The sequence below is a fragment of the Lonchura striata genome, chromosome 2, assembly GCF_050655825.1.
Source record: "Lonchura striata isolate lonStrDom1 chromosome 2, ASM5065582v1, whole genome shotgun sequence".
Taxonomy (NCBI): Eukaryota; Metazoa; Chordata; class Aves; order Passeriformes; family Estrildidae; genus Lonchura; species Lonchura striata.
Window position 1 is genome coordinate 148,823,534 of NC_140704.1, and position 12,935 is coordinate 148,836,468.

General features: G+C 40.5%; 1 protein-coding gene across 2 annotated transcripts in view; it reads left to right on the top strand.

Moving 5' to 3' along the window:
• TG (thyroglobulin) overlaps positions 1–12,935 on the top strand; it is a 148,540-nt gene that overhangs the window by 20,736 nt on the left and 114,869 nt on the right. For both annotated transcript variants that reach the window (XM_077781935.2, XM_085573965.1), the window contains 9 exons: positions 807–1,049; positions 1,384–1,521; positions 2,087–2,164; positions 2,492–2,604; positions 3,502–3,613; positions 4,285–4,485; positions 8,247–8,456; positions 10,681–10,835; positions 11,319–11,475. In XM_077781935.2, the coding sequence (XP_077638061.2) occupies positions 807–1,049; positions 1,384–1,521; positions 2,087–2,164; positions 2,492–2,604; positions 3,502–3,613; positions 4,285–4,485; positions 8,247–8,456; positions 10,681–10,835; positions 11,319–11,475 (1,407 nt within the window). The remainder of the gene's footprint in view (positions 1–806; positions 1,050–1,383; positions 1,522–2,086; positions 2,165–2,491; positions 2,605–3,501; positions 3,614–4,284; positions 4,486–8,246; positions 8,457–10,680; positions 10,836–11,318; positions 11,476–12,935) is intronic.

Genomic DNA, 12,935 nt, shown 5'->3' on the forward strand with positions numbered 1-12,935 from the left:
AGAATGCCTTAAAATGAAGCAAGAGGGATTTTCTTTACTGCCTGTTATTATGTGATCAAGAGTAACAGATATCCCCTAGAAGTCACTAGGAGGAGAGTGAGGCCAGCACTGAAGTTCAGTAAGCTCTGTCTAGACACCTCCTCCAAAGGTGCTGGGCCGTCTTTGGAGTTACTCCAGCAGATGACCTGTATTATAAATACCATCACTGAATTGTTCTCATCACAAAGTTTTTTTTCCAGCTGTGAAGAAGAGACAGGACAATGAATTGGTGGAGATTCCAGTTCTGTGGGCAAGTGGGGAATAAAGGGGATGAAGCAGATTAACAGTTATTTTGGAGGAGCAGCTTTCATGGAAGTGGTTCAGTGCATTGAACTGCCCTTCCTGGGCCAGTAGATACGTGGAGAGGATAGGTCAAGTGCCAGCTGCCACTCCAGACCCAAAGGATATACCTTCATTTTCCTTTTGGACTCTCACTTCTGATTATCCACATTTTTTAATGGCAGCAGCTGAGGGGATGTTCTGTAGAGATGCATTAACTCAGTTTGTAACCAATAAGGATGTAAAAACATCAAGCCTTTAGCCCACGACATTAAGCATGTTTGTGTGATTTATAGCACTTCTTGCTGTTAAACAGCTGAACACCGGCAAGTCTCCTTTGCTTATTTCGTTATGCAATTCAACACCAATTTCAGAGGGAAACAGATGATGCGAATTAAAGACCAGTTAGTTTTCACACGCAAATATTTACTGGATTTAGATTAAAGTCATTAATATACTCTTCATGTAAACACTTTTTTTTTATACAGGCCCTGGTATATGTGAAGGTGTGAAGCAGGAAGCCATGAAATTCATGGAGGAGGCAGAGCAGCTCATCCTGGCCTCAAATGGGTCCCAGTTTGCCTTTGGAGAAAGTTTCCTGCTGGCGAAGGGGATAGAGCTGACGGACAGGGACCTGCTGCGCTCCGCGGGGCCGTACGGGCTGCAGGCAGCGATCTCCCAGGAGCTGCTGTCGGGCAGGGACTCTGCTCTCCAGCTGGCTGCATGGTCAGGTGGGTGGCAGGGACAGCAGGGCTGAACTGAATGGAGTCACACCCAGAATCTGTGCAAGAGCACTTGATGTCAAATGCAACTTAGCTGAAAAGCGGGTGCGACTCAGCAGGTGTCATTAATCAGGGTCATTAAGCTGCCGCTCCGAGAGCTGATTTCAGTTCTCTCCTATGCATCACTCAATGCAAATAAAAAATCTGGGCACTTGCTTTATGTACTTAAAACATTTATTAATTTGTCTTCTGAAGTACAGGGAACATTCACATTTTTGCAAATATGTGCATTTTATATATCCTGTATTGGACACTAGAGCTTTCTTTTACTTCTCTTTTATAGTCCTGCGCTTCTACTGGCAGAGTTACTTTACTTCAAAGAGTTCTGCTGGGGAAGCAACACAGCTGGGATTTTTCCCTTACATCCCTCAGTGTGATGGCCTGGGAAACTGGGAGCCAGTTCAGTGCTATGAGAGCACAGGTGAGCATTTCCTAACAAGACACTCTGGGCTGTCTAAACAAAAAAACCCAACAACCCCCAAAAAAGAAAACTCCCCTAAAAATTCCAATTAAAAGATATGAAACCAGTATTAGTCAGACTGGAGGAAGGTGATGTGGTCTACAAGATGTGTGTAAATTGGCTGGACTCAAGTGAAAGTTCATTTGGGCTCAAAAATGAGCAGATATTCAGTTGCTTGCTGCTAGTTGTGTTCCTGGAGGGTAGGTCCAGGGGCTGGTATTGTTTAATGCCTTCTCTCGTGACCAGGATGATGAGATGGAGCACACCCTCAGCAAGTTTATGGATGATGCCAAACTTCTGTGAGTAGGTGATAGGGCGACAGTGGGGGAGTCTCACCAGAGCTTCTACATTTCCATTTGTACCACTGCTCTCAGATATGGTCCTACTTACCCCTGGATTCCAAGCTATGACTTGGATTTACTGATTTCTTTCTATAGAGCTGCTGAAGGTGAAAATCTTCCTAGTATGCAACACAGCACACAGCAGTACCACATCTAAAATAAAGCTGCTTTTCTTCCCTGGCCAGGTCATTGCTGGTGTGTGGATGAGAGAGGTCGTTATGTCATGGATTCCTTGGTCTCACGTTCATCGGAACTTCCCAAATGTCAGTTGGGTTTTCTTTCTAAATATTTGTCTTTATCTATTCTTGCAAATTTTAATATTTATTGGAAATTCTAATATGCATGAAGTAAGGCTTGCTTCTAACTATTCCAAGAAAAGTAAAAATAGTTATATTCTTATTTTGCTAGATAATTTGATTTCATTGTGTGTGATTTTGGCTTGCATGATTTGAAGTGGACCCTCTAGTGTTGGTGGCCCTGCCTGAGATTGTAGCACTGCCTAATGCAGATGTGTGAGGGAGCTGGTGATGTAACTCTCTTGCTTAGGTCTGAAACTTGATTTTATTTTAAAAATGTTTTCCCTCTGGCAGGCCAGACTTCATGTCAGCGATCTCGAGCCAATGCCCTAATTTCCAGCTGGAGACAGAGCAGTGCAAAGCTGGACACCTCTACAGCTGATCTGTTCATCCCCAGCTGCATTGAGGTGATTTGATGTGACTGAGGGGTGAAGCAGTTTTGCTTGCACCTTGCCATAGTCATGCACAATTTCTGTCCATGCTCCTTAATCACCCCCTGTGCATTTCTATTAACCTCAAAGAAAAGGGCAGGACAAAGCTAACAGCTGGTGTTGCCCTGCAGAAGGCAGAATTTAAATAGCTTTGAGGTGGAGCCTGGGAATAGGAAGCTCAGTGCCTGCCCACGCTTCCCTCCCACAGGCTGGCTCTGCCTGGTGCTCCTGCAGAGCTGTGCTAAAAGGCACATCTCAACTGACTGACATTTGGGGGGGCTCTTTCTTCCTGAACTGTGAGAGAATGACAATGTGAGCTGGGTGCAGATGTCCCAAAAAAACAGGGTCTGTGATGCTCTCAAAACGTAGCAGTGAGCAGGAGAGAGACAGGCAAGAAATAGACATTTCATGTAATAGAGTCATTATCATATGGAATAATGTAATCCTTTAGGTTGGAAAAGACAGCAAAGATCAAGTGCAACTATCACCTCAGCACTGCTGTGTCCACCACTGAATCATACCTTGAAGCACCACTTCTACACATTTTTTGAAAACAAAATCTAGAATTTTATCAGATCTTTTTCAATCTAGGATTTTTTCAGAACTTTATCTCAATAGACTTTCAGTCAACACCCTCTTAATGGCTGGACTCAGTGATCTCAGAGGTCTTTCCTACATAAATTATTCTTGATTCTCTCAGGGACTGGTCTATCTATTCAATTAGTTAGACTGTATTTAGTGTTTCTTTTCAATATGTTTTAATAATGGACAAGTGTAAATATAAGCATTTTAACCAATCTTTGGGGTATGGATTTTGGTGTGTCTGTATTAAAACACATTGCTCTGCGATGACAAGTCCTTGCTTCTTTGTAGACAGGAGAATACACTGTGCTGCAGAGATCTGACACAGATATTTGGTGTGTGGATCCTGTGTCAGGAGAAATATTCCAGCGTGGCAGCAAAGGCTTGGATGGCAATCCTGAGTGTGAGTAATGCTTTGCCCCCTGCCTGTGATCCCTCATGCTTTGCAGCATATGTACTTTCCTTTTCAGAATGCTGCCTGTGAAACATGGGAGGCTTGCAGTTAATTCCTCAGTGACAGGGTACATACAAAGCACAGCAACATTGAAAGGTTATCTGAAAATTGCTACCCTTTATTTTCATAACACCAGAAATAAAACAGTCTAGACAAACTTATGAATGGACTTCTATGTATTTTTAAATTTTTGATTTCTTACCACCATTTTAACTATTTAAAAATGTAAATTATCATATCATTATATTTAAAATTACCTTGATCAAAAATTTTTATGGAAAGCTAAATTTTACTAACTTGTTTTTTTTTTTTTTTGCTTCCTAAATATCAGCTTCTAAATGATACATCATCACATTTGTAAAAAATATATATATATAAATGAAAACTAAAGAGCAGCATTTTTTCAGTATCACTTGCACTTCAATCTTTAGGAAAAAAAAGTGTGTTTTTTTCTAGTAGAAGTAAATTTCCTACTTCTATAATAAAACAAATTATTTGTTTTCATGGTCACTCTTCTTTCTTTCTACCAACAAAACAGGCTGGAAGCACTGCTGGTAAAGTCTTTAGGTCAGTTTGTTGTCTTCTATTCTGTATCTTGCAAAGAATCTCTCTCGTTGAAGGTCCCAGTTTGTGTAGCATGCTGAAGTCCAAAGCGGTTTCACGAGAAGCTGCCAGAGGAGACATCCCCCAGTGTGAAGGGGACAGGGGGAGCTTCTCCCCTGTGCAGTGCAGCCAGGAGCAGGAGAGCTGCTGGTGTGTCTTTGCCAATGGAGAAGAGGTGCCAGGGACACGAGTCAACGGGGCAAGACCCGAATGTGCAAGTGAGTTCCTGCTTCAGGCATTTACTTGTGAGCAGATCCAGGCCTGAAATTTAACCCAGATCCTAAATTTTTCCACTCTCTAGTTGAATTTAATCTTATTTCTTCAGACCTTTAGAGATACTTTTCTCAAGCAGCATGCTTATCTTTGTGTTACAGCAGATTTCAGACCTACCAGGGCATGCTGTCTGGTTTTCTTTAGGTGTTTTGTGAGGGAAAAAGGAGAATGGAATGGATCCTTGACTTTTTGTGTTTCATAAAATTAGTTGAATCAAACCATTTGAGCTATGAAACCCAGCTATAAGGCCAATCTGAAAAGCTTGCTGGAAACTTGAACCTGCTCCAGTCTGAGCTGGCTCTGGGATTAAAACCCATTCAGCTGACTAAAATAAAATTTGAAAAATGTATCCTTCTGCCATTCTGACTCTTGGCTTGTGACCAGAATTGTGTAAAAGATGTGCCAAAATATTGCATATTCACAGAGTATTTCCTGAATGACCAGAGTTGTGAAGTGCTGGAATTCACTCATGGTTTCCAGTGAGACACCCAAATGGGAGACATTTGGATAAGTTTAATTTGCAATGTTCTTTATGCATTTTCCCATCACTGAAGTGAAGCAAAATTAATTAAACTTTCTATAAGGCTACAAAATGTAATGATTAGTGGGAAGTAGAGATGTAAAAACAAAACCTTCAGGTTAATCTGCAGGACACTGCTGTTTTTATAGTTTTTTGTTGGTGTTTTTTTGATTGTTTTGTGGGAGACAGATTGAAAAATATTAGGGAAACAAGACCATGTAATTTGCCTCAGTTTCCTTTTGTGATTCTGCTGTATAAAGATCAACACAGCTTTGCTGCTCACTGACCAAATGGAAGATGTGGCACTTAAGGACATGGTTTAGTGGGGGAGCTGACAGTGCTGGGTTAATAGCATAATCATACAGTCACTTCCAAACTTAATGATTCTACAATTCTATTGTAAAATACCTGGAGGTATCAACCCAATTGCCTGCAAGGTTTTTATCAACTAGGTAACTGCTCGGGCAACTTAGAAATTATTTTCTTTGTGGTCTCTTGTATCAATAGACAGTTCTGAGAATGGGATTTTATGAGAAGCCAGAAGGAGACCCCATGGCTGTATCTGACCCATGCTTGTGGTGTTCTGTGAAGATGCCAGCTGAGCTCTGAGGAAATGAGCTCCAAAGTAGGGTGGTGTAGTCACCTGAATGTAGCCATCCAAGACAGGTTTTTAGCTCTTCAGAGAAGCAGAGCTGACCATAAGTACAATGCTGCTGCCATCCTGTACTTTTCCTAGAGAAAATAATGACTAAAAGTGATTAATGACATTTCTTTTTTAAAATGCTGAGCTGAGAAGGAGAACTGCTTTGAAAATATAGTGGAAACCTGGTTTTACTGAAAGCTATTTGTTCTTTTCTGCATAAAGATGGAAATAATCTTTAATGGTTTCCCTGGATTTTGAAGGAGCGATGGAATTTTCATGATACACAACTTAGTTATTGTGTAAAAATAAAGAATCAAAAGTTAGTTTTCTCCTCAGTCTACCTAGCTTTATGCCTCCAGTCCTGGGAATTACTAATAATTGTTCAGGAAAAAGGAGTACTATACTGCTACTCTGGAGATCTTGTCTCTCAGCAAAATAAGGTGTTGTAGTGGGAAAATATGATAAATTTTTCCTCCAGCATCAGAACAGACAGCTGTAAACAGAAAGTAATAACTCAGAGTGTCCAGGAGGATTTCATTAGTTTAATCACTTCCATTGGAGGTAGAATCCAGCTGCTTCTTGCTGACCTGCACTGGAGAGATGATGCCAAGTACCCCAGCAGCCCTCATGCATCTCCCATCCTCATGCCCACTTCCCATAACTCTGAGTAGAGACAGAGGAGAGAGGTTTCCAGAGAAGGTCCTGGAGATGTTCATTTCCTTGTGAAAATCTTTGGAAACACCTAAGAATGAAATGTCAGTATTCAGCTGGATTCTGATTCACTCCTACAGAACCAAGAAACAGGACAATAACAAAATGGTACAGGCTTAGAATTTAGTAAATGAAGTGGAATATCTAGAGGGATAAATGAACAAGTTACTGAAGGTGAATTGAAACCTCTGAACCACACCAGGAAACCATTGATCACTTCTCTTTTGGGAACTGGGTATTTCCCTGGTTCACACACCAAATCTCAATGGATCAGGCAGTAAGAGATTGTAGCACCATTCAGCTGAGACTGGATATGACTTGCTGGATATAGAAATGTGCGTGAGCAATTAAGAAACCACAGACTGATTTTTGCATGCTGTGTATAAAGATTATATTATTGTAATTTAATGGCCAGGATAAGTATTACTATCTCTTTTACAGAGATGCCTTCTGGTCCTAAAACTTTGGGAGATTTATGAGAAATTTGTTAAGCAAGGATTCCAGGTTTCCACCTCTACAGAGAGTCTGGCTACAGGGTCAATGAGTGAAGAGAAGGAATGTAGTTGCCCCATTTACAGAGTTACTGCAAAAACGTTCCTATAAAGGAGACTTGGATAAAAATATGCATTTGGCAGTTCAGAGAGGCAAATATGAAAGCTTTTTTTTTGTTGGCATTGACATGCTCAGAGTTGGAAAACAAAGATATACTGCACACACTGGATCCCAGATCCACCCTGCAATGTTTTAATACTTTAACTGAAAGTTTAATACAAGGTTTTTAATATTTTAAATGAAATGGCTGCTTAGTTATGGAATTAATCTCCATCAGAAGGGGAGAGGGAGGGTGCTCAGATCTGAACCAACACCAATATTTGCCTCCCTTCAATGATCAGGAAGTTTAGGACTGATCTGAGCATTGTAATTTGGAAAATGATCTATATATAAACCAAGAAAGTTAATTGTATGATATTATAACATCTTTTTCTTTGTATTTATTTATAAATGAGGAAATTAATTGGTTTTTTTTTCTTGTGTTTTGTAGCTCTGGAACTAATATGTGTGTAGCTATTACTGGATATATTTAGTAATTGAGTTGGGATTAGGCTAATATTGAGTGAAGCAGTTGTCTTGTACTGATTAGTAAAAAATAATTATCACTGTAATTAATCTGTTACAGTGGGCTAGCAGGGTTTGAATGACTGTAGTTATACAGAGTGAATTGATAAGGAAAACTGTGCTCCAACTCTAGAGCTGTATACTACTGTTTATATATATATATATATATATACATATATACATATATATATATCTATATATATATACATATATATATATATCTATATACATATAAAAATGTATATTCTGCCCTATTGGTCACTAGAAACATCTTGGTGTTGCTGAAGACACCACAGTCATGAGTTCCTGATCTCAAAACTTTCAAACTTCAGTCTAAGGGAAACTGAGGTTTATTTGGCCCTGCCTGTTTCCACTAGATAAGTTCTGTAAAGGTTTGTTCTGCTGTTGGTTAGAAATCTCATTTCCTGCTTAAATTTATTCATGACTGTTCAAAATGTTCCTAGAAACCACGCACGTCCCTTTCTGGACCTGATGTATTACCCATCACAGTCAATATGTGCTTTTCCATAAAGACACATATTGACACACATTCAGTTCAGTAAACTGAGCCAAGCTGACCTCAAACCAGGCCAAAGCTGATGGGAAAGGCACAGGATGCTGTCTAGGTTTGAATCTGTGGCTGTGAGGGGTTTATGGGCTTTGTCCTAGAGGTCATCATACCCCTAACACGTATCCCCCTTCTCCCGTGCCTGCAGGTCCGCAGTGTGCTCTGCCTTTCGGTGCCTCAGCAGTTGCCAACGGGGCTGTGCTTTGTGAAACCATCTCTGGGCAAGCTCCAGGCATCCAGCAATGCCAGCTCGTGTGTCGCCAGGGCTTCCACAGCGCCGCTCCCAGCTCCCCATCCCAGTGCGACGCGCGGCAGCGGCGCTGGGTCTCGGCTGCCCCTCTGCCCCAGGCCTGCCAGAGTATGTCTGCTCTGATCTGGTCCCATCTGATCTCACCTGACCTGATCTGCTGGGGCCTGGGGAGGGCTTGGAGCAGTGTACACAGTGCAAAACCCAGCTTTCATCACAGAACTACTGTGTGAATAACAACCCTAGTTACAGAGGAGTTGCTAAGCTGGGATGCAGAAGATGTGTTCTGTCTTCTGCCATCTTCACCTCTTGGCTGGCCCCTGTGCCAGAAACTGTCCCTCTTCCCTGTAATAATAGAGCTATAAATAGCTTTTCAATCTATATGCAGATTTTTCTTGTTAGCTAAAAGATGCTGGCACCATAAGTGATTCTGATGGAATTACTTAGTTCTTCCAGATGAGTGCCAGATGTTTGAATTTGGCAGAACTTGACTGTTTATTTGCATAATCAAGTCACTGTTACTTCTGCATCTTTTTTGCAGCAGTCTGTTCTTAAGGATTGTTGTTGTATTTTTTGGCTGACTTCTAGTATTTTTCAAACCAATTTGATTTCAATAAAAAAATAGCACTTTAAGTCTTGGAAAAATTTGATGCCCATTCAGAGCTCATGTAATTGGATATTAATGTTGGCCTTTTCAATTATTTTTAAAACGCATACATTGTGATCAAAATGGCAATTTGTAGCAGTGCTGAACTTTGAGAAATGCAGGTCTTCCTGCTAAATTTGCAGCTACTTTTTACTTCTGGAATAGGTTGCACCCATTGGTCAGTCTTCAGAATGGGTTAAACTCTTCTATTCCAACTGCAAATATTTTTAAACTTTCAATTTCAGACTGAAAGTTTTGTCTGTTTGTGATTGTGTTTGTGAGATTTCTGTAGCATGTTATGAAATAACTTCCATGTTTGCCTGATGGCAGTGGGGTAACTTTGTAGGGACAGAGGGGAGTGTGTAGCAATCTGCTATAGGGTTTACTGTAAGCAAGGACTTCCCCCAGTAATTTGTGTTTGGAATAGAACATGGTTTTAAGGAGAAATTAAAAATCCCCAACACATCAGAAGGTGATTGAACAAACTTCACAATAATGGAGAATTCACCAAAACACTTAGTAATTTTTTCCAGTGGCTAATTACCCTCACTCTCAAAAATCATATTTTGTGTTCTGTATGTATACCTCTAGAGACTGTGGTTAAATCACAGTCTCTTTAAATACTCTTGAGAAACAAAGCAGAGAGAAGGCTTTGTGCTTTGCAGGAATAAGCAGGGGTTTGTGTCCTCTGTTCCTGTCTGCCATTCTCCTTGGGTGCTCTCCAGGCTTTCTCATGCTTGTTTTTGGGGTGAGGGATGAGGAATTGTGCTCCAGCAGTGACACCTGTATGTGATGCAGGGAGGGTCTGCAGAGGAGCTGAATGAGGGAGAGCTCTGCTGCTTGTCCAGCCTGGTGGGATAAGAGCCAGCTCCACTTGGAGCTGGAATGACAGCATGGTTGTAGTGCTGAACCTGAGATAACAAACCCTCCATGGGGCCTGGGATCAGTGTTACTCCAGCGAAGACTAGAAATTTGCATATTTTTTCTTGCTAAAAACTGATTAAATATATTTTGATTTTCTGACTGATGAGCTCACAGATTTGTCATCAATTTGTGTGATTAGCATCACTTGGGTTTTCTGTCAAAAATTCAGAAAGCACTAATATCCATGGCAATGCCATTATTCTACAAATTTATTGTATCTTAAAACTTATTCCCAGTAAGTTTGACAAGGTGGGCTTCCAAAAGCCCATTTACATTAGTATTAATTGCTTTTACCATTTAATTCCTTTTTAAATTGTTTTCATGATTGCATGTAGGAAAAGTGAAAATTGACAGGTCAATAGTTCTTGTCTTTCTTCTTTCTCTTCTAAGTATTGGCAAAATGTCAGCTTTCATGTAGTTCTCTGGAACTTCCTACTTGCTAAGGGTTATGAAAAATTATCAGTAATTCTCCAGATTGCCCTTATCCTTCTGTGAGCTAGTGCTCCAGTGCAAAATATCTGTTCCTTATTATCGAAGTGTATCACTTGTTTTTTTCTCTAATGCACAACATTTATATTTATCAAGCTCATGTCTTGCTGATTGTTATTTGCTACTGACAGCTCTACTGCTTTCATCTAAAAGTGGGGACATGTTATTGATGCAACATGAGAATGTCAAATCAATGTTGTCTTTTCTCAAAGTAACTCTGAAGGTCAGGTTCCTCATTAGTGAGGTTACTAAATGTCCTCTCTACTTCATTTTTAGAGCTCCAATTATTTCAGACAGTCCAAGCTCAAACACACTTTCAACTACGCCTGCCTCCTGAGAAGACATGTAGTTCTGACTACTCTGGATTACTCCAGGCATTCCAGATATTTATTTTAGATGAATTGAAGGCTCGTGGTTTATGTCACCTCCAGGTAGTTTAAATTCCTGTTGGTGGATTTTGTTTGTTTGGTTTGGTTTTTTTTCTTTGGTTGGGTTTTGTGTTGCATTAAAAATAATTAATAAAAAAAAGTGAAACACAACATAGACCTTTGCCTTTGACAAATATAGAAGAACGGAATATGCCATGAAATCTGTCAGGATTGGCAGCATTCTCATATGGATGAGTGGGAAAATAGGTTTAGTCTCACACCACATCATCAGATCAGTTTAGTTCCAGCCATAAAAGTCACATCACACTAGCCCAATATTGGTTAAAAAATTGTTTCAATGGAAGAGAATATTTTGACTATTCTTACAGTGAGTATATGACTTGCTAAAATTATATTTTCTTGCTTCTGTTTTTACAGACCCTTTTGACAGTGTTACTTTGAGTATAGTACAGTGCAAATGAATAGGGCAAGGCAAGAACAAGTTCTCAGGTTGTCTAACTGATTTCATTTATTTCTGAATTCAAGGTGAATGCATTTGGGAAAACTGGCTCAGTTTCCATGTGTGATGATTCCACTGTCTATGTCCAATGCCTGAGCGTGGATCGCCTGGGAGTGAACATCACGTGGAGAACTCAGCTGGAAAACATCCCCACAGCTTCTCTCCCTGACTTACATGATATTGGTAATTTTCCTTTCTCTGACTTTTCTGTGGATTAAATCTGATTTGCTTTTAATAATTTTACTTCCCTGTTTTTATAATGCTGGTGTTGTCTTTTTGAGCTTTAAATGTTGATATATTTCCCTTCTTAGGCTATAACCACACAGTGGAAAGAAGCTATAATTGAATATTTCTTTCAGATAGGACTGCAGCTGCCTTAACTAGGATTGCAAATCACTTTATCAGGCATGGGCTGAACTGTCCCAGATGTTAATTTCTATTGGACAAGTCCTCAGTCGTGGAAAAGTGTTTATATTCATTGTATTCGGAGAAACACAATTCACACATTGTCAAAAATTTCTTCCAAGTTTTTTTTTTTCTTTTTTCCCCTTTTCCCTGTTTTACTATTAGTTGCATTTCCTTTGACACTAAATAATGATCCTTACTTCTGACATCCTAGGGCAGCTATACAGAGACTGGCAGATGTTTGCTGTGGTTTCCACAAGAGGTAGGGGTGGTGTAAGGAACTTCTTTCAAAACAGTCAGTATTTTCCTTCAATATAAGAGATATTAAAAATATATCCCAAGTTCAAATGTCCTCTGTGGGCATATCAAGGATAGTGGCCTGTGTCAAGAATAATGTGGCCAGCAGGACCAGGGCAGTGATTGGCCCCCATACTCAGCACTGCTGAGGCCACACCTCAAATCCTGTGTCCATTTTTAGACCCCTCACTTCAAAAAGGATATTGAGGTCCTAGAGTGTGTCCAGAGAAAGTCAATGGAGCTGGGGAAGGGTCTGGAGCTCAAGTCTGATGTGGAGCAGTTGAGGGAGCTGGGGCAGTTTAGCCTGGAGGAAAGGGGAGATCTTACTGCTCTCTGCAGGTGCCTGAAAGGAGGTGGAGATCATTCTGTTCTCCCAGGTCTCAGATGATAGGACAAGAGGAAATGGGCTCAAGGAGTCCCAGGGGAGGTTCAGATTAGATATTAGAACTTTTTTAATTGGGAGAATGCTCAGGCATTAGAATTAACTGGGCAGGCAAGTGGTAGAGTCACTGTCTCTACCAATGTTCAAGGGGCATCTGGATGTGTCTCTTGAGGATATCATTTAGGGCTGATTATGGTGCTGCTGGGTTGGTGGTTGGACTAGATTATTGTGAAGGTCCATCCCAACCTTGGTGATTCTGTGTGACCTTTTCTCCAGTTTTACTGCTTTGGAATAGTGTTCCCAGCAGTAAAAAGAAATAGGTCTGTCTGCATGTGTTCTTCCTTCTAACTTTGGGGCTTGGAGATATGTGTCCTACAGCCATTTTCTTGACCAGAACTGAATTCAAAATCCTTCAGGACATAGATGGCAGCTGTAATGGTCCTGTAGTTTGATATTGTTTACATCCGTCCCCTATTCTAAGGGAAACACAAAACACAGAATGATAGAATGGCTTGTCTTGGAGGGGCCCTTTAAAGGTCATCTAGTCCAACACCTCTGC